A 19,454-nucleotide genomic window follows, 5' to 3' on the forward strand; every position below is an offset into this window, starting at 1 on the left:
ACAAGTGCCCTAAAGATATACTATTTCTTGTTTTGACCACTTTTTCTGTACAATAAAAAAGCCTCTATTTGAGAATTTGCGGGATTAGGTAATCTGGCCTCCGTCACAATCTCAAAAATCTGAGCCCTGCTTACAATCGATTGCAAACTACTAATTATATTGGGACTGTCTAATCGCTCTTACTCTTCTTCTTCTTCTTCTTTTCCTCGCCCTCCTCGCCCTCGGCCTTACGCTTCTTCTCTTTCTTTTCCTTCTTCTCTTTCTTTTCCTTCTTTTCCTTCTTCTCCTTCTTCTCCTTCTTCTCTTCCTTTTCTTCCTTCTCGTCCTTTCCGTCCTTCTGCGAGTCTAGGAAAGTGGCCTTCGACTTTTGAACTTCTGGAGCTTGCAATTTATCCTCAGGAATGGCTGGCGCAGGAACGTCTTCGTGGCTCACATACTCTTTTTTCCACGACTCTGGCGTGTTCTCGTTAGGCCTTCCAAACTTGTCCAACTTTCCATCGGCCTTCATCTGCTTCTTCTTCAAAGCGACAGGTCCCAATCCCCATCTTCTTGGGTAAGTGTCTCTCTCCATGATACATCTCTTCACCTTGGCAACGACTCCGTGGTCGCACGAAGCGAGGTCCACCGTGGTCATCTGGGCAATACCAATGGCAATAGCCTCTCCCTTGGTGGTCATGAGGACAACCTCGTCGTAGAGCTCAATGCCCTCTTCGTATCTCAAAAGACCAGGTATCATGAGCTTGGCACCGTAACACACAGAGTTAACGGCAGAATCTTTGACGACGACTCTCTTGTAGCCAACAAGTAACGTCTCCAGCGGAGAAATCACTTTTCTCAAATAGCTCTCGTCTCTGGAGTTGTCGTACAGCCACTGGGCATCCATCACATCGTGCAAAGTGACAAGATTATCGTTTTCAGAAAGCGCACCAGAACGAACTCTTCTAAGCTCCTGCATGTGACCTCCAACACCAAGAAGCATACCAAGATGCACACACAGAGTTCTCATATAAGTACCGGCTTCACAGGAAGCCCAGAAAACACCGAGACCGCGCTTGTTGTCAAATTCAAGCAGCTTGGAGTCGTAGATGGTTCTCACTCTCAGCTGTCTCTTGACGGCAGAAATTAATGGAGGTCTCTGGAAAAGAGCACCCGTCAAACTCTCAAGCGCTCTTCCCATTTCCTTTTCGTCCTCCAAGGCGTCGTGCAATCTAACAATACACACATACTCCTTACCGGCACCCTGTTGGGATTTGACCAGTCTGGTGGCTCTGTCAATACAGACAATTAAACATCCGGTGACTTTAGGATCAAGAGTACCAGAATGACCAGTTTTCTCAACTCTCAATATTCTCTTCACCCAAGCAACAACCTCGTGGGAAGATGGGTTTGATGGTTTGTCTAGGTTGATCACACCAGAAGAAATGTAATTTTTGAGGTCTCTTTTGTGCGGCGAGGATCCTGCTGGAATAGGGGTGTAGTGCCCGCTTCTGACTAGTAGCTTGTCGTAGTTCTTAAGCAAGAGTGGCCACTCCGAGGTGTCGTTTGTTGGAGTGGTGCTTTCCGGCTTGATCATAAACTCTTCCTTAGACATGACTGCTGTGAAGAGATCTTCAATGAGTTTTATTTTTCATCTACTCTAAATTTTTGAAAATTTTTTATGCACTAGCCACATGTGCCACCCTGCCCAGCCACTACGGGACGATATCGTAGCCGTCACCAGGGGAAGTGGGGAGGATGGACACCACGGAAGGATGAAGAGGCACGATGTCAAAACGAGAACTTTTGGGACTAGAAGGTCTAGGTTGGTGTCTTTTTGAGAATTCTCCTGATATTCTACAATTTATATATTATTTATATTATTATAGATTATATATATTTAAAAGATGGAGCTGCTAGACTTTATGTTATTGAACATAACAATTTTCGAGAATATCGAGTTTACATAATCCTTGATACCAACAGCAGCACATCAGTCCGGCTAAAGTGGCGAGATAAACGTAATTCAGATACAGCATAGCAATTCGTAATACAGAAATTTAATAAATTACAACAAAATTTTTGTCGCGGGCCCGCAGGATTACATAGGACTAACCTTTACTCTGATAGAGAGCGATTGCAAAACCGATTTCAAGTGGATGTAAGCCGACTTCTTGAATTTTTCCAGATCCACATCTTGGATAATGCACTCGTACACCAATGTGTTAAACTGGGTCAGACTGACTGGTTGAAAAGCAGCGAAGTTCATCAGAATCGTCACTCTGTATCTGTAGATGGCATTCATATTCCACGACATCGAACTAAAGGTATCAGGCCCTGTAAATTGAAGCTGAATTTTAAGAGACAGTTGCAAGGTCCAGGGAGGCATCAATGCTCTGTTGCTTCCAAAAAAACTCAGAGTTGACAAAAAACGAGCAAACTGGTAGCTCACGATTCTTTCAAGATCCCCCAAGCCTTCAGTTTCATCCAGTCTCAAAGGATGATGGTAGGAAAAGTGTATGAACTTGTCCAGAATGCGACAACTTGGTGAGAGGTCAAAGTCGGAAGCGCTCATCTCGATCAAATGATGGTTGCAGGAAACGATAACTTATACATTTCGGATTGAATATGACGTATCACTATGACAGGTCCTCTTCTTTGATTATGTTTAGTTCTGACCGGTCAGCATCAACGGTTGTATCGGTTGCCGACTCCGAGTGATGATGCGATGTGTTGAATAACGAATCGCTTCGAAGCGATGAAAATCGCGATGAAATTCTCGATTGGTGTGTAGGTTTCGGTGATGATTCTCCTCTGACGGTGCCGTACCCGTCATCGTCGTCGTAGTATGCAGAAAGATGGCGCTCGCGTATCTGATGTTGGGAATGATCAAAGAGCTGCGCAGACGAGGTTGGTTCGGACAACGGATTAATATCTTCGGTCTTGATTGGTTCCAGACCCCACTCGGACTTTAACAATGGCTTGAATTCCTCTTCTTCTTGCTTGATAACTGGTTTTGACGAGCCAAAGAGCCTGATAGCAGGCTGTCTAAAGGTCAATAAGTAGCGCACCAAACACAAGGCCAGACCGTTGACTGTGCCCACAAACAAGCCAAATAAAATTGCAACACTCAGAAACTGGTACAGAATTCTGACAATGTCGAGCACATAGCGCAGCTTCACAAGATCGAGCCGAGTGATGTCGACTCCAAATACCCACTGAAAAATCCCAGCTGGAACCTGCACAATGCCGTAGAAAAGTATCTGGGCCACCGTCGTGACTGGCCTCACAAGCACAAATTGGACCGACGTGTATACGAGCAAGAAAGGATAGAGAATGGATACCATTGAAGCTTTTATTTCATGCTAATTGCCAGACCAGGATAAGAATATGTCTTTGTTTTGCCATATTTGGATTTGAGGCTCACGTAAGCAGAGAGAGAGCATATAAAGCAGGGCACAAACAAATTTTATAGAATGTGACAAATTTTTCATTTGGTCTTCTTCGCCTGTTGCGCAGCCGGTGGGCTGTTTGATGGACAAAGAGGATCTCACTCCTGTTTCTGCCTCATATTCCCTTGCTCCATGGAATAATGGGTTCTGGTGATGGAGAAGATCAAGCCCGTCGTCGTCTCTGCGATTTGATACTTTGTTGAGTTCGAGGACGGGATCGTGAAAACGCATATACCCAGGGCTGCCAGACAGGTTGGCGGCTCTGAATTGTCGTTTCTACATCTAAGCATATAATTCGTATTTTTTGATCAGGTGCAAGTATCTAATCTGCATATTCTGGCCGTAAATCTGATCTTCTTGGTTCCACCAGCGGGTGCAATTGACATAGATATGTGATTGCCCACATGAGGAACATCATAGCCAACGACAGCGACACCGTGCTTCTCCAAACACTGGAAATTGTTAGTCTTTGCAAAACAGCACAAATTGGTACTTACGTCTGGTTTTCTTTAGGTGCGTATCTCCAGAACACTGCCCCCACGGCAACGGTGACAATTAGAGTCCACACAACGGTCCATCTAAACAGTTAGGGTCTTGGTCTTGACATTGTCCTGTTGGCACTTACCCGCTCATTTTATGTTCTTTTCCAGCGTAATCTGTAACTGTGTCTATCAAATGCGTGCAATCACCTCTGTACGGTAGATTCCAAGTGAATTCCTCGCGTTTGTGGCCAAATGGTGTGTTTTGATGCTGGACTAGAAATAGTTACAGTATATTTAATTTTTGAGCAGCAATTTTTTAGACAATTCCAAGATCGATAATCGCATGTATCAGGAGAATGTCGAAATTGCCTCCACAGTTATTAGAATGGCTCTTTCGTGTGCTCCAGCCTGAGTACAGCAATCCGGTTTTGGCATACCAGGATATCTCGCTGATATTGACCTGTTTCCCATACCTCAAAGTCAAGACAGACGTCCATGTCATTGATTTGGGCAAAGAGGAATTGATGGTCAAAGTGTACGGAACAAACGAGCAGGAGGTCACTTTTGAAATATGGATTCCCCATGAGTATCCACGAATGGCCCCACTGATTTACATAAAGGCCGGAGTAGGAAGACAGGTGGTGCCGAACAACTACCTGGACGCCAACGGCAGGTTCTACCATCCGTTTTTGAGCGATTGGATGCGCATCTTTGGACAGGACGTATCCAACGACGGAACACCCCCGAAAAACAACCGACTGCTGAGATTGGTGGAGATTTTCCTGGATACAATACAGAAGTATCCTCCCATTAGCAACTCCAACAGTACACCTCCGATTCCAAAACTTCCACCGAAACCCGCTTCTCCCACACCAGTTGAGGCTCCTCAGCTGACCAAGCAGAAGATCAATCTCATGAGTATGCCAGCAGATAAGCCCGCACAGGTCTCGAAACCACCGTTGCTGCCGCCTAACCCAAACCGTAGCCAGGTGATAAATAGCCTGAAAATTACGCTTGAAGGCGAGAAATCCAAACTTATAAACACATTTGATACAGAAACACTTCAAAGGCTGATAAATCTACAGAATGAGCTCTTGAAGCTTACAGAAAGAACAATCAATGACAGAAATTACCTGTCGTTTCTTTCAGAAACCATATCCAAACAGGACAAGCTGTTAGAGGTCAAAACAGAGGAAATGGCCCATTTGAATGACAATCTTGAAAAGAGCTACGACGAGAGCGTGGCTAACTTTGACTCGCACTTAGTAGCAGAAACTCCGGTCTTCAACCAGCTCTACGAGCTGGTTACAAAGCTGAAGGCCCTGGAAGACCTATTCTACAATCTTGACAAGCTCCACGACTCTGGAAAGCTAAAATTTGACCTGTATCTCAAAAATGCGCGCCAGATTGCACGCGAGCAATGTCTTCTCAAACTGCACATCGAGAAGCTGGCGCAAATCTGCTCCCTCGATACGGCCTGACAAGGCCCTTATTAATCAACACCTAGCACCGGATAGGGTTGCAGATTGAAAAATTTGTTTGGCTCCAAAAATATCCCAAGTGTATATAAATTTGCTTCAGATATAAAAAATCGAAAAGCCACCAAAACAAACTTAAAGTTAGTGCCTTTTGTCATACATTAGCGATACCGAGGTATCCTAATTCTCTGTTGAGTGAAGCGTTTGATTGTCTTCAAACAAGCGATTGAAAGGGGGAAGACTGCGGAAGTCAAAAGAGGTACATTTCATGGCTGCCTCAGGAACCACAGAAAGACACCCCAACTCAGCGATGTTCAAGCTGGGAAAGATCCTAGGAATTTCCAATAACAAGAACGCATCAGGAACAGAGTCAACGTCACCTGCTACCAGCTCAAACGCGTCCCTGAGCTCTAGTCCCTCATCTCCCACGTTGCAGGCGAAGAATACTTCAGACTTGAACTACAAAGAGGCCAAGCTCCACTCGAATTCGACCTCCTCTTTGGTCAGCGCCAATATAGGCAATGGCGCACGCAAAGCCAGAAGCCCTGGCCAGAGCTCCTTGCAGGGTCCGGGAAACATTGCCCCAATAAGCCTAAATTCGAGCGATGCTGCGCCTTTGTCCCGGTCTGGGTCGATGGCATCTAAACATCCACAGGTGGCTCGTTTCCTGATGCGCGAAGACGGAACCCACGAGCATCATCTTCGAAACACCAAGAGACAGGAAAAATTGGGCCAGATGGTGAAGGATTGGCTCGGAGCCAAGAAATTAAGAAATTCAGCCGTTTCAGCCATTCCTAATATTTTGTCCTCCTCGAATTTGGCTGCGCTCGACAACGAGGCCAAGGCCCGGGTGGACGCAGCAACAAATAAGAATCTCCCTCCAACTTTGCTGTCTGGTCTTTTGAACCAGGTGAAACGAGGCGATATTACCCAGTTCTCTGGGCCTGACAACGCCATCCAGCAGCCCAGCACCGCCATGAGTGTGAATATGAAACCTGAAGCGGCGGACGATCGTCTGTTCGTGGAAAAATACGGCGAGTGCCAGGAAGTGATTGGTCGCGGTGCGTTTGGAGTGGTGCGTGTGGCCCATAAAAAGGTGGCCAAGGATGGTTCTGACGGAATTACAGAAATCCTCTACGCAGTCAAGGAATTCAGAAGACGTCCTAACGAAAGTGACAAACGCTACTCCAAACGACTGACGAGCGAGTTCTGTATATCCTCGTCGTTGAAGCATCTGAACATCATATCTACCATCGATCTGTTAAAAGATGCAAAGAGCGATTATTGCGAAGTTATGGAGTACTGTTCAGGAGGCGATCTGTACTCTTTGATTGTGACGGCAGGAAGGCTGGAATATGCAGAGGCAGATTGCTTCTTCAAACAGCTGGTCAGGGGCCTCAACTATATGCACAAGATGGGCGTTGCTCACCGGGATCTGAAACCAGAAAACCTGCTGCTCACGTCAGAAGGAACGCTGAAAATTACCGATTTCGGTAACGCCGAGTGCTTCAAAATGGCGTGGGAGGACGAAGTGCAACTGAGTCATGGAATCTGCGGTTCTTCGCCGTATATTGCACCCGAGGAGTACACGCAGAAGGAGTTTGACCCGAGACCCATAGACGTCTGGGCGTGCGGTGTGATATACATGGCCATGCGCACCGGTCGGCAACTTTGGAAGCTCGCCAACGTAGACGACGAGTTCTTCACCACATATCTGCAGAAAAGGAAGGACGCCAAAGGCTACGAACCTATAGAGGGTCTCAAGCGTGCGAGATGCAGGAACGTTATATACTCTGTGCTGGATCCTCTCCCGCAGAGAAGGATCACGTGTGCCCAGATACTGAATAGCGAGTGGGTGCGAGAAATCAAAGTTTGCAAGGCTGGCGACTGCGGAAAAAGAGTCGAGTAGAGTGTTGCATATAGAATTAACGAGTTACGAGAGCATTGATTTAATTGCGAAAATGTAAGGCCAGTGTAAAGATGTGGTGGCATTTTTCCGGGTGCTAGAAAAAGTTCGGGATCATATTATTATCAATTTAATTTGATCCCGACACCAGAACACTGCGAGCTGGCGATTTTGATGGGCCACTAGTACACATCACCGCTGAAATTTGAGATTGGTTACAATGCAATCAAGCTCATATTTGTTACAGAACTGGGAGCGTCTGGTATCTGCCCGAATCACGGCATGGCTCCAAGTGCTGCAATCCAAGCACCGCAGAATTTTGCAACATTTGCTGGAGCATCCAACCGCCTTTATTCTCTGGCCGACCACGATCCTCTTTGTGCTGAGCTATCCGACGCTCTACTCGCTATATGCGTCCACATCGAGCGTTTTTCCAACATCTCTTAGCGACACCAGCTACGTTAAGACGGTTGATATTCATCTCGCTGACAGCCCGCTGGTCGAGCCTGACTTCTACATGAAAAGCGTGTGGATCCAGCCGAACCTAGATTGCGAAAATAGCACGTTGCCTGGCGTGATGGAAGACACCGCGAAAAGGAAGTCTCAGCGAGCTCTAAATAAGGAATTTTTGCTGGATGTCTTGCATTTACAGCAAGAATTACTGCATGACCTAGAGTCAGGAGACAATTTATTGGAAAATGGATCGATACACATCCACTCGCCTCTTGAATACTGGCATAATAACGAAACGTTGCTGCGCAGCGACAAAAATGTGCTAAAAACGATTCATCTGATGGAGTCTCAAAAAGCTAATTGGAGGGTCCCTCTATCGCAATTTCGGCTGCTTTCAGGAATCAGCAAAGTGGATGGAATAGTGAAGAGCGCTGACTCGTTGCAGCTGTGCATCATTTACCCGACCCAGGTCTCACGCCATTTTGAGCAAATTTGGGAGGAAAATTTGCAGACGGCTAGACTAAACAACAAGTTCCAAATCTTTGAGGCAGAGAATGCTGGAAAAATCAACTTTGAGCTCACCTACAAAAGATGTAATTTTCTGGAGAGTGCTCTGGTAGCTGCTGCTCCTATGCTTGTGGCTGTCTATGCTATAATAGCTCTAACCAATATTCACTCCATCAAGTCGAGAACCGGCCTATTGTGTGCATATATTGTCCAGATCACTTTATCCATACTGTCAAGTGCAACTTTGTCAACGTACTTTTATAGGACTCTGGACCTTTCCCAGCTCCCGCTTTTGGTCACCCTGTCAATCGTGCTCCTGGTGAGCATAGAAAATACTTTTCGACTGGTGGTCGCCACCTCGCGGACGTCCGAAGAGATGTCTGTGAGCACGCGGATTTGCAAAGCAGCGCTTTCCAGCCATCCGTTGTCCACGACAATAGTCCTCGCCGACATCGCTCTGTTGGTCTTGGCGTTGCCCTTTCTCAGCGAGCTCGCAAGAAAGCACGTGCTTTTCACTTCGCTGGCCCTGGTGTTTGACCATCTGTTGCACATCACCTACTTCACGACAATTGTGGGAATAGACATACGCCGACTTGAGCTGCAAGATCTTTTGCAAAGGTCAAATAAGCACGACGGTTCTCCGGATCAGGAGATGCAAATGAGGCCGCTTGGTTCTGGCTCTATTTTCTCTTCAGCTTTGCTCCACCCACAGAACAACAGAAACCATGGGGTGTCGCTTTGGACAACTGCAAGACAGTACCTCTTCAAGGTGAAGCTTCCGCTATTCAGGTCCTTGCGCTCAAGTGTTGCAGTCGCTCTGGTTGTATTTTTACTGATATTCAAATGGACCTGTGGCGTGAACTGCCACATTCCCCAAACGTTCACGTCTATACAGTCGGCTGCAAACGCTTCTGTGGAGGCTCTTCAAAGCATGTCTTTGAATTTTTTTCCCAATAAAAAAGTGCTGGCATCGGAGCTACTTCAGCTATACTCAAGAAATGCGAACACTCAGAAAAACCAGTTTATCGTTTCCGTTTTAGATCCCACAGTGGTTCTTGCGAAAGACGCTGTGCAACCTTTTGCGGAGCCGCGGCTTATCGGCTTCGACCAGGGAATGATTTTCAATTTTGACATGCTATACATTTTGGAGTTTTTGAGTTGTTTGACGTTTGTGGTGTCCAGTGCGCCTCTCATTCTCAAATATTTTCTGGCCAAGGACGGCATCGACGTGTCTTCAGGGCTGGGAGGAACTTTGGAAACCGCTCCTGAAAACCAGCACACCACTTTCAACTCCAAAGAACTGGTAAACGGCCATTTTTTGGACGTGGTGCGCATATCCACCTCTCCCTGTCCCTTCATAGTTTCAGTGGGGATGGACCACAAGATTCTGGTTTGGTCTCCAATGACAGTTCCTCTTCCCCCTCCTACCCAGCTGCCTCTCAGCGGAACTTTACTGCCTGTCACCAACGTGGTGATGTCAAACACCGGCTCTCTAATTACTGTGTTCAGCAAATCTGGTGCGGTGAAGTGCTGGTCGCGGTTCACCATGTCATGGATATGGACATGTCAGGTCGCTGAGCTGATAAACGACACTCCGCTGGAGTCTTTTTTCAGAGCTCGAACCAGTCCGCAGCTATCGCGCTCCAAAACTAAGACTGTCACGCGGAAATCAAAGCTGGCCAAACAGGTGCACATGGACGACAGCTCGTCTTCCGATGACAGTTCTACGCCGCCTCTGCGTCCGACAGGTCGCGGAAGGACGTCTTTAAACCCGGCTTTTCTTGGTCATGGACGGTCGCCGTCCGTGGATTCAACGTTTGACCGGGGCAAGCATTGTGGCTTCAATGTGAAAAAAAACGAGGAGTTTGTGATGGTGCTGAAAAACGGCGATATGGTGACTGTTAACTGCGCAGACGGGTCGATGACCAGGACGAATTTGACCCAGCTGAAATTAGTATGCTGCAGAAAAATAGCCACACCTAGAGTTAACGACAGAATCGTGGGAGTGCTAGACGACGGGTCTTTGGTGGTGGCCACGGCGATCAACAACAAATGGAAAGTGCGGTCTGTGAAGGTGCAGACAGAAAGCTACAATTCAGGCAAGCGACTAATCACACCAGCTATGATCTCCAGAACTTCGTCGATGAACCAGAAGTCCCTCGAGTCGTTGCAAAAACTGCGTGCGAATGTGGCCATTGGATCCCAGTCCGCGATTGAGATCGAGCAGCCTCCTGACACTCCGGAAAAGGATTACTCCGGCGCAGTGATCGAGCCGGTCCCATTTGTTGGAATGTTTGTGAGAGCATGCGATCTGACAGCGGAGCTAATTGACGTGAACTCGGGCACTATGCTGAAATCTGTCAATATTGGCCAGTTCAAGCCCAACACCTTCAAAGTGTTCCATGCAGAGCCGTCGCATTGCCGATTCTGTGGATGTGCTTCCGTTAGCTCCTTTTCCATAGCATACACAGAGCTGGAAACTGACACACTTATCGTGCACACCTTCTCCATCGACAACAAGGCCAAAAACAGCATCTGCATGAGAGTCGAGAGAGACCCTCGCGAAACACGGTGTCTTGGTTTTGCGTCGGTGACAGAGCACCAGCACTGGTTGAGCAACGTGGAAGGCTGGTGTCCAACAGACCTGAATCTTCTAATTGGAGTGCGCAGAAAATCGAACCCCGAGGACGACACGAAAAACAGTTTCGGCTACAGCTCAAACAGACGGCTCATAGAGGGCGAGCGGCTGCGGAGTCGCAAAAGTAAGCGTGCTACGCCAGAAAAAAAAATACACGATATTTGGGAAGGATGGACCATGACCGCTGCCGGTGAGGTGAAATACTACGAAATTCCGAGCGGGGCCAGCTCGGGACTTTTGATCAGACGCATAGGTCCTGTTCAGAAATTTGGGCACAAGTCGATTGTCGTTTCGTTTGGCAACATCATGAAGATCCTGTACTTGGGTAACGACAACTTGATCGATAATGGAGAATCAGAGGGTGAACTGTCTGTTCCTTCTGTGCAGCCTCCCAACGCATTAGGATTCATCAGCAGAAGACGCAGAATGAAGCTGACGAAGTACGAACTAACACACTCGACAAATTTCAGCGACGTTGACGAGGAGTGAAAGATGGGTGCGTCTATTAGCGACGATCGGCGACGATTTATTTTATACATGTATATATTTTATATCAGATACAAATTTCGAAAATAAGCCAAATACTTTAGAGAATTATGCCTCCGCACCGAAAAAGGGGCAGACCACCAAACGCGTTTTACGAGCAGCGGGGGCTCACGCCTCCATCCCGCCAGTCGCATAATAGAGAACAGCCCCCTCCGCCTCCTCGCGAGCCGCAGCCTCCCGTCAACATATTTTCGCACCCTATATACAATCTCCCTATTCCTCCGCCCAATTCTGTGGAATCGCAGCTTCTAAACGACGAGGTGGACGTTTTCTCGTTTCGACAGTCTGCAGCATTCAAATTCAAGCTGAATAACGAATTGTTGGAGAACGTGCTGAGCAAGTTTGTGCCGTTTACTAAAATCGTTCCTCCGTCCTCGTTTCCCGTGTGTCTCGTTAACGGCAAAACCATTGACGCCGAGAACGTGTCTTCTGAAGAAGAGATTAGGCAGAGTTTGGAAAAGCCAACGGCTGCAGACAGCCATTGCGGAAACCTGCGGGTCATGAAGTTGAAACAAGAGTATCAGAGGAAACTTATTGATCAACTAGAGTCGGAAACAATCAATGAAAACATTGACGAGAGATTTGCTTACGAGACGGAAAAAATCAATCTATTATCTGATACATTCCAGGACTACGACGTGACAAAGCTGGACCAATTTGAACTTATGGTGGATAGTATAACAGACGACCTAAAGGCCAAATTCAACATGAAAATTCAGGATGACGAATTGTTCAAAAAATATCGGCTAGATTTTGAGCAGCGCAAGTGCACCTTGGAGGAATACCGTCAAGCAAGCGAATCGATCCTCAGACGCAGAAAGGAGGCAGAGGATCGCAAGCTACGGCTAGAACAAGAGCTTGCCGAAAAGAAGAGGCAAGAAGAGGAATTAATGCACAAACAGCGTCAGGAGGAAGAGCAGCGCAGAGCGCTGGAAGCTCAGAACAGACGCAGTGAGGAGGCTTCTGCAATGCCCGTTCCTAATGCTACCCCGGCACAGCAGGAAATACTGGGCGAAGCTCATTTCGACGATCCGTTCACCGCGGGTGCCCAGAACGGCAATTTCGAGTTTGACAATAACCTATTGTACGCCGGTTCGGACGATTTAATGATTGGCGATGATGGTGCATTTGGAGCTCTTGACGACCAGGTGTTCCTCGACAACCTCCACGGAAACTTAGAATGAGTGTATTATAGTCTATAAAATTGATTGAACAATGATTTTAGGTGCCAAAGACCTGGTTCCAGCGTTTTATGACCCTGCCAGTTGCGAAACCCACAGTAACCAGTGACAGTATAATGTTCATCATGATTAATATGATACCGTTGAGCATGAAGCGTGGGGCAAATATTTTCCATACCATCAAGTGTCTTCTGAAATGGTTTGTCATGATAAGCGTGGATAATGTCAGGCATGTCTGATAAATGAGCAAAGTTGATGAATTCTCGACGATTTTTGAAATCAACGAGATCGCCTTGCTTGTTGGGGGGATTTTCCACAAACACATCAGCGCAACGCATAAACAGACGACAATAAATGGTCCTAAAGTGTCCATCAAAATACAGAGATGCGTGAAAGGGAACACAATCGATTCAGTGACAATGAAACCCGTGTCCCAATGAATAGCTTGCAGCGTTGCTTGGTGTCCTGTGGTGAAGAAATGCAAATATGCCAACAGGCCCATCGCGACGACGGAGATGAGGTTGGTTCGGATGTTGAGTATGTCGATCAGCTCCAAGAGCGTCAAAATTTGGTTGACCAGCAGCGCGAGCGAGGCAATCCCAAGCGGTTTGTTGACTAGCAACACTGCACACAGAACATTGATCACGAACAAAAAGTAGGCGGACCCGTAAACGTTACCGTATCCAATGATGTTTGCGGTCTTCAATACTTGCTGATTGTCTGTGTCGGACTTCAAATCAATTTTGATGCAGAGAGGACCCAAAAACCACCCAAAATTACTAGCGACCAGTGAAATTCCCATCACAATGCGTGCAATCGTCAGCCTTGTTACCTTGAAGGCCTCAAACGGAATTTGAAATTGAGCATTGAAATAGTCGCTGTTTTCAATATATTCCAAGGTCCACATCGAGCCAGTCAACAGCATCATGCTCTTCAAACCAGTGGAAATCCAGAGCGGAGCAGCACCATGGAACGAGTGTGTGATATCAAAGAATTTCTCAATCATCTTAGGAAGCAACAGGGCAAGAATGTAAATGAGACCAACAGACCACCAAGTCACTTCAAAATTGCTTGAACACTTGGAGCCCTGTTCTTCACGACAGAACCTAATACTTGAAGTGATTCTAGTGAGCAAAATGAACACAATAGAATGGTACGCTCCAAGAAGCTGCTTGTAGGTATCTTTATGCTTGAAGGATTTGAAAAATGCACAGAATCCGAACGAGGTGAGCCAGAACGCCACGATCTTGTCTTCCCAGATCACGAATGAGTTGGAAGTGAAGATCAGCGAGTGCATCAAAACCACAGATAATGCTAAATACGTCCACCCGTTTTGTATGAGGTTTTCTCTAACTTGTGCTAAAAGCCATGGGACTGAGTACCGATCAATGATAGGTGCCAGAATCCCATTAATGATTCCAAGAGAAATTCCCAGTAAAATGGACCACATTATATTAAGGTTTTCAGGCTTGAATATTGTGGTGAAGGAAATGACTAGCAGTGAGTGAACTAGAGTCATTGCCGCCGATGTTGCAATAAATTGTGGATTGAGCTGCGTGATAACCACCAAGGGAACTAGCTTTGCGTAAATAATCAATAGTAGAAGAGAAACGGTGACAAGTATGATACCAATGGCAATGGAAACATTGTCAAAGGTCGCCCACAGTGACTTACATTTCTCCAATGAAAGAGATTGATATTCATAGCATTGCTGGTTGAATTTTATAAGGTCTAGCTGGTCTTTATGTCCTTGCTGTAAGTGGTTCCATTGTTCTGAAAGCTCCTCAAATTTCGAGTTGACGAATGTGTCCGAGGACAGCTGATCAGAGTGTTGTCTGTATCTGTGTATTTGTTGGCACGTTAGGAAATTAACCTTCGCTAGCTGATGCTGGTCTTTCCCATCTGGCCCAATAAAAGCCTCCTCTATTGGTGATCCTAGATTGTTATACGGAATAGGAAGACCCATCAGCAACGATATTGTGGGAACCAGGTCAATTTGATTGACGGCTCTGTAATTGTTACCCAATTCGGTGACATTATAGTAGTTTTCAGCCAGTCGACCAAAGTTCTTGCGCTTCGAGTACATGAACAAAGCTGCTTCCAGTTCATCCTTAGACTCGCCTCCATGGTTTCCTGTATAATCCATTCCATGGTCCCCAAACACAATGAGAAGCGTGTCATCATCTAGCAATTTTATGACTTGGTCTATTAGAGTGTTCATCTGGTTCAATTTTTGTTTCATAGCATAGTGTCTAGGACCATAGCGATGTCCGCAATGGTCAACTCCCAAGAAATGACCAATAAGAACATCCCATTCGTGGCTTCTATTTTGCATCATTGGAAAGAGATGTTCAATAACACCGTTATCGACAGTGTGAAGGTCCCAAACATTGAGAGATGGATATGGATATGTCATATTAGGGTGTAGAAAAGGCGAAAACAGAGCGGTCCAAGTGTCGTCGCCAACGAAAGCGACATTTTTGCCGTGATTGTGAAGCTGAGCCACCCAGTTATCTTCATCGATAGTGTCTCCGTCGAAGTTGGACCCCGCATCCACAAACGTCGGCAACGAGCCAGTGGTCAGTCCTTTGAGACGTTGCAAAGTGGTTGTCGGAGGATCTGCAATGAACTTGAGCAGCAAAGAGTTACGCGGATGCCTCACAAAGTTATCGTACAGGATTGGGAAATTGTTGTGATAGTATGGGTCGGCATTTTCTCCTTCCACAGGTATCACAAAGTCAAATCGTAGGGCGTCGATAAGAAGAACGACGCTTTTCTTGAAGGGTGAAAATTGTTGGCAGGTTTCGCTCTCCTGTTGCTCAAGACACGTCGCCTGATTCTGCAAGACCTGTCTGGATAAGAGGAACCCTTTAGTAAAAAATGCAATGCCGATGATCTGTAAAATCGCAAAAAGAACCATCACTTTAACGTATTGTCCATGTGACGTCTTGATCTTGCGATTTCGGTATTCATGTCGCTCGTCCATATATCGGAGATATTGCTGTTGTTGATCCATTTGGCTATTGGGAACAAAAGGAAACTCTTCCTGCTCTTCCGGGCTATCTATTTTGTCCATCTTGGTACGTAATGATCTGTATATTATGTGATGAATAAATTGCTTGGTTATACAACAAACCAGTCTAACAGTTCTATTGCAATTTGTAGTCCTGTACTTTCTTTAAAACTATGAAGACATTATACCAATCTCCACAAACGTTTCGTCTATCAACAAAACAAATACACACCCACTCACAATTTTTAAGAGGTCCAAAAAAAAGTCGATCGTCGCGTCTATTGAATTATACATCACCAATGTCTTACAGTTGTGACATGCTTGTCCAGAGCGACTAGAAGTTTGCGCACATCCTGACGACTAATGTTCTCCTTCACCATCAATAGCTCCAATGACGTCTTTCCGTTCATGTACTTGAGCAGCTTGTAGAATAGGTTGATCACCTCTAGCGGCTGGCCCTCAACGCACTTGGCTATCCAGCGACGTTCCTGAGCAGTGGCACTCTGCGGGTCTAAAAGAATAGTGTCTTCCTCCTCTTCTTCCTCAAAATAGACCGTTCCTGGCAATTTGGATTGAGACTCGAGATTGAGATCAGAACCTGCTGATCCCGAGATAGAGTACGGCAACGATGTCTGCTCTCTCTTTTTGGTGGTGTTATCTGTCGAAGCCACCTTACTGTCATCTTCATCTTCAGAAGATGAGTCGTCGCCCTCGTGCTTGTTCTTTTTGTTTTTTCGCTCCATCTCCAACTCTTCTTCAACCTTTATTTTCACCTCCTTCGTGATTCGCAAATAGAGGAATGTCTGCAGCTGGGTTATGTAACCATGTCTTAGTAACCAAGCAACGGCATCCAAGTACAAGTCTCTGTGATCCTTGCTTGGGATGATGGTGTTAATCGGTCTTGGTTTTGAGGACGACGAGGAGATCAGCGACAGAAAATTGGCCAATGGTGGCAGATTTGGAAAGTGCTGTTTAAACAGGTTTGAATCCTTGTAAACATCAGACAACGGTGCCAGAGGGGATACAATGTAAACGTTTCTAGGACTCAATGGCAAGAAGGCCTTGGCTCTTCTCCAGTACACCAAATGGTTGGCAAACAGCTTTACCTCTGCGATATCCAGACCGCTGAGGGTCGCCAACCTAGACAAGCTTTCGCTTGGCTTGATCATGCGAATGAAATTAGCGATTAAAGAGTGTCTTTCGGCTTGGATGTCTCTAATGACCGATTCGGGATCATCAAGCATGATCAGGGCGTAGTGTATCATGTTATCGTCATTGGTTTGCGCACTGCTGTGCAAATCAGGCCCTAAAGAATTAAAGGGCGAGGTAGACGATAGAGTGGACCCAGGCAGGAGCTGTGTATGGCGGGGCGGCAGAGAGCTGAATTCTGTGCGAATGGGGATCTGGAACGACCGCATTTTATTGTTAATTTCGATGTTGATGATTTCCGAGTTTGAGACTGCCTTGAACGTCTGAGCCATCATTCGTGCCAAGGATGACTTTTCGGTAATTTTCTTCCACTGCTCGTTCAAAGGAAAAGACGAAAACTCTTCCCTGAGATCGAGAATCAGTTTTGACTGGTTCCACACGTAATTGGACTTTTGCTGTTCGTACCTCAATAAAAGAGCCATCCGACTCACAATATAGTGAAACATCTCGTCAATTCGGTGATTGTACTCAATGACTGGTGGGTTCATGACAAATACCAGATGGAACATGTACATCTGACAATCGTTCTTGGTCGGTTTCTCTCCATGGTCAGATTCATCGTCTTCGCCAGACGACTCCGAGCTCGACGACACCTTCTTTCTGCGACTCGTTTTTTTCCTACGCGATTTAGCGTGGCTGGAGACTCTCCAATTTCCGTCTTCGTTGACATGAATTGGAAGTCCCAAAAAAGCCATATCCTCCACAGATACCTCGAAGCGCGAATTGCAGAGCTGTTTGGGCGGCGTCACAAGTTCGCTTACAAAATCAACATCAAACCCAAATAGCTTGTCAACTTTGCAAACAGCTGTTTCCTGGTCTGAGACGCTCCCATTCACAAGAGAAGTACTGGGGCTTCTGTTGCTACCTGACGTGTCTGCTTGGCCAACTTGCTCTCCCATGATAATATTTTTCATGAGATTGCGACGCTTGTGCTCCTTATCCTTTCGTTTGCGGTCTTGTTCGTCCAATATCCCCAGCAAACCTTTGCCTCCCGAATTCGTCGAGGTACCCAGCACGTTGACACCACTGCCGTTGCTCTCTGCACCTACACTGCCGCGGCTGCTGCCTCCAGCAGAAAAGCTGTAGTCGTCATCGCCGTTTTGGATGCTGTACAAGTTCATGTCCAGCAATTCGTCGTCTATTTCGTCATTGGACGAGCTGGAGTAGTCGTCGTCTTCTGTGTTCAGCACTTGGTTTCCGAGCGGTGTCGGGCGATATCCGTACTCATTGGGCTGGGGCGGATAATGAAATACCAATTGGTTCCCGTCATGTGTGGAAACTGACAGCAGGATTCCCAGCAGACAAGGATTTGGAAGAAATAGGGAGCTCATTGAATATTCCAAGGGAAAAAAACGAATTTATTTTATTTATTTTTTTGATTGTCTGGGGATCCACCGGCTGACCAATGCCTTATAATTCCTCCATGTCGTTGGCGGCCTACAACACGACACATATGGATTGTGCCAAGTGTAAGGTGAAACGGCGCGTGTATATCACGGATGAAGATCCAGCCACACTGACGAAATATAAGACCTGCGATGCGTGCCGACGGAAAAACAAGGTCTACAAAAAGAACCAGAAGCTTAAAATGCTCCACAAGTTGAACACAATGGACCAACTGCAGCGCGAGTCGATAATGGGGCCTACAATCCAGGTGGAACAAAATTTGGGTCTTGTCAAGTCTGTGGAAACGCGACCCTCTTTCACATCGTTCCTGGAGAAAGTGTCGCATAACAAGCACAGGGACGTCATCTCTATCAAGTACAATTGTGAGGTTCCAGAGTTTATCATCCACAGATATGACTCCAGCATGATTATAAGCAATCGACCCGACTATGCCAGTGTTGACAGTGTTGAGCAAAAAGTGACAAACTATAGAGAAGAGGTGAAAAAGAAGCTGAAATTGCATTACCTGAGTCGGCTATTTGATATTTTGGAAAGCCTGGGGTACACATTCAAGACGAGATCGACAAACTGGAAAAATAACAAGTTCTATGCGCAAATGCTATGCCACGAAGACGTCGGAAATAAACGTAAAGATTTCTCCCTCCTGGTGGACGACACCGACGTGCCCGAGAACTCTCAAGAGCGAGACGAAAGAGAGTCGCATGCCAATGATAACTCAAAGTACGATGTTGCGCAGCCAAGAAACATCCTGCTGTATCCCTGTCAATCACGCTTAAATTATTCTTTCGATTCCACTAGCGGGCTCCTGTCTCTGGAGTATAGTCACCTGGATCACGATGGACTGCCGCCTACCAACCCGCAGGATCCCAAATCGATTGCTCACCCGCCAAATTCGGCAATCAATATCGCTTCGCAATGGGTCAAACAGCTGCAATCGAAACCAAACGGTGAGCAGACCGATAATGCTTCACGAATGAAACTACTAATGAACCCAGAACAAGACGGCTCCGAGGCTAGTGCGCGAAAAAATGGATCCGCTCTTGCCAACGCCTTGAATTATTTGCATCGCAATATCTCCAGCAAGGAGTAATCTGTTAAGGTGAAACTCAGGGTATAATTGATGCCTTATATACGAAATCAACGTCAAATTCAGTTCGCGGCTAATGGTTGTTTTATAAAAGAACGTCCGTGCGAGTGAAAGTGTAC

At 46.3% G+C, this 19,454-nt stretch overlaps 10 protein-coding genes across 10 annotated transcripts; 5 read left to right on the forward strand and 5 right to left on the reverse strand.

Annotated features, from left to right (window-relative positions):
• Positions 1 to 169: 169 nt before the first annotated feature.
• HPODL_04067 (Centromere/microtubule-binding protein CBF5) lies at positions 170 to 1,591 on the reverse strand (the record flags this gene model as incomplete). The annotated part of the gene is made up of 1 exon (XM_014078848.1): positions 170 to 1,591. One exon carries the CDS (start codon positions 1,589 to 1,591, stop codon positions 170 to 172), a length of 1,422 nt encoding a protein of 473 aa, XP_013934323.1.
• A 486-nt stretch (positions 1,592 to 2,077) lies between these two features.
• On the reverse strand, positions 2,078 to 2,551 carry HPODL_04068 (uncharacterized protein; the record flags this gene model as incomplete). Its single annotated transcript, XM_014078849.1, has 1 exon — positions 2,078 to 2,551. One exon carries the CDS (start codon positions 2,549 to 2,551, stop codon positions 2,078 to 2,080), a length of 474 nt encoding a protein of 157 aa, XP_013934324.1.
• Positions 2,552 to 2,615: 64 nt separating this feature from the next.
• HPODL_04069 (uncharacterized protein) lies at positions 2,616 to 3,323 on the reverse strand (the record flags this gene model as incomplete). Its single annotated transcript, XM_014078850.1, has 1 exon — positions 2,616 to 3,323. The coding sequence occupies one exon, from the start codon at positions 3,321 to 3,323 to the stop codon at positions 2,616 to 2,618; it is 708 nt and encodes a 235-aa protein (XP_013934325.1).
• A 943-nt stretch (positions 3,324 to 4,266) lies between these two features.
• On the forward strand, positions 4,267 to 5,391 carry HPODL_04070 (ESCRT-I complex subunit TSG101; the record flags this gene model as incomplete). Its single annotated transcript, XM_014078851.1, has 1 exon — positions 4,267 to 5,391. One exon carries the CDS (start codon positions 4,267 to 4,269, stop codon positions 5,389 to 5,391), a length of 1,125 nt encoding a protein of 374 aa, XP_013934326.1.
• Positions 5,392 to 5,656: 265 nt separating this feature from the next.
• On the forward strand, positions 5,657 to 7,297 carry HPODL_04071 (Serine/threonine-protein kinase HAL4/SAT4; the record flags this gene model as incomplete). Its single annotated transcript, XM_014078852.1, has 1 exon — positions 5,657 to 7,297. The coding sequence occupies one exon, from the start codon at positions 5,657 to 5,659 to the stop codon at positions 7,295 to 7,297; it is 1,641 nt and encodes a 546-aa protein (XP_013934327.1).
• A 217-nt stretch (positions 7,298 to 7,514) lies between these two features.
• On the forward strand, positions 7,515 to 11,381 carry HPODL_04072 (uncharacterized protein; the record flags this gene model as incomplete). The annotated part of the gene is made up of 1 exon (XM_014078853.1): positions 7,515 to 11,381. One exon carries the CDS (start codon positions 7,515 to 7,517, stop codon positions 11,379 to 11,381), a length of 3,867 nt encoding a protein of 1,288 aa, XP_013934328.1.
• Positions 11,382 to 11,488: 107 nt separating this feature from the next.
• On the forward strand, positions 11,489 to 12,622 carry HPODL_04073 (uncharacterized protein; the record flags this gene model as incomplete). Its single annotated transcript, XM_014078854.1, has 1 exon — positions 11,489 to 12,622. The coding sequence occupies one exon, from the start codon at positions 11,489 to 11,491 to the stop codon at positions 12,620 to 12,622; it is 1,134 nt and encodes a 377-aa protein (XP_013934329.1).
• A 37-nt stretch (positions 12,623 to 12,659) lies between these two features.
• HPODL_04074 (GPI ethanolamine phosphate transferase 3) lies at positions 12,660 to 15,695 on the reverse strand (the record flags this gene model as incomplete). The annotated part of the gene is made up of 1 exon (XM_014078855.1): positions 12,660 to 15,695. The coding sequence occupies one exon, from the start codon at positions 15,693 to 15,695 to the stop codon at positions 12,660 to 12,662; it is 3,036 nt and encodes a 1,011-aa protein (XP_013934330.1).
• A 230-nt stretch (positions 15,696 to 15,925) lies between these two features.
• Positions 15,926 to 18,172, reverse strand: HPODL_04075 (Ser/Thr protein kinase involved in salt tolerance; the record flags this gene model as incomplete). Its single annotated transcript, XM_014078856.1, has 1 exon — positions 15,926 to 18,172. The coding sequence occupies one exon, from the start codon at positions 18,170 to 18,172 to the stop codon at positions 15,926 to 15,928; it is 2,247 nt and encodes a 748-aa protein (XP_013934331.1).
• A 92-nt stretch (positions 18,173 to 18,264) lies between these two features.
• HPODL_04076 (uncharacterized protein) lies at positions 18,265 to 19,338 on the forward strand (the record flags this gene model as incomplete). Its single annotated transcript, XM_014078857.1, has 1 exon — positions 18,265 to 19,338. One exon carries the CDS (start codon positions 18,265 to 18,267, stop codon positions 19,336 to 19,338), a length of 1,074 nt encoding a protein of 357 aa, XP_013934332.1.
• Between the last annotated feature and the right edge of the window lie 116 nt (positions 19,339 to 19,454).

Source organism: Ogataea parapolymorpha, chromosome V (assembly GCF_000187245.1).
Source record: "Ogataea parapolymorpha DL-1 chromosome V, whole genome shotgun sequence".
In the NCBI taxonomy this organism is placed as follows: domain Eukaryota; kingdom Fungi; phylum Ascomycota; class Pichiomycetes; order Pichiales; family Pichiaceae; genus Ogataea; species Ogataea parapolymorpha.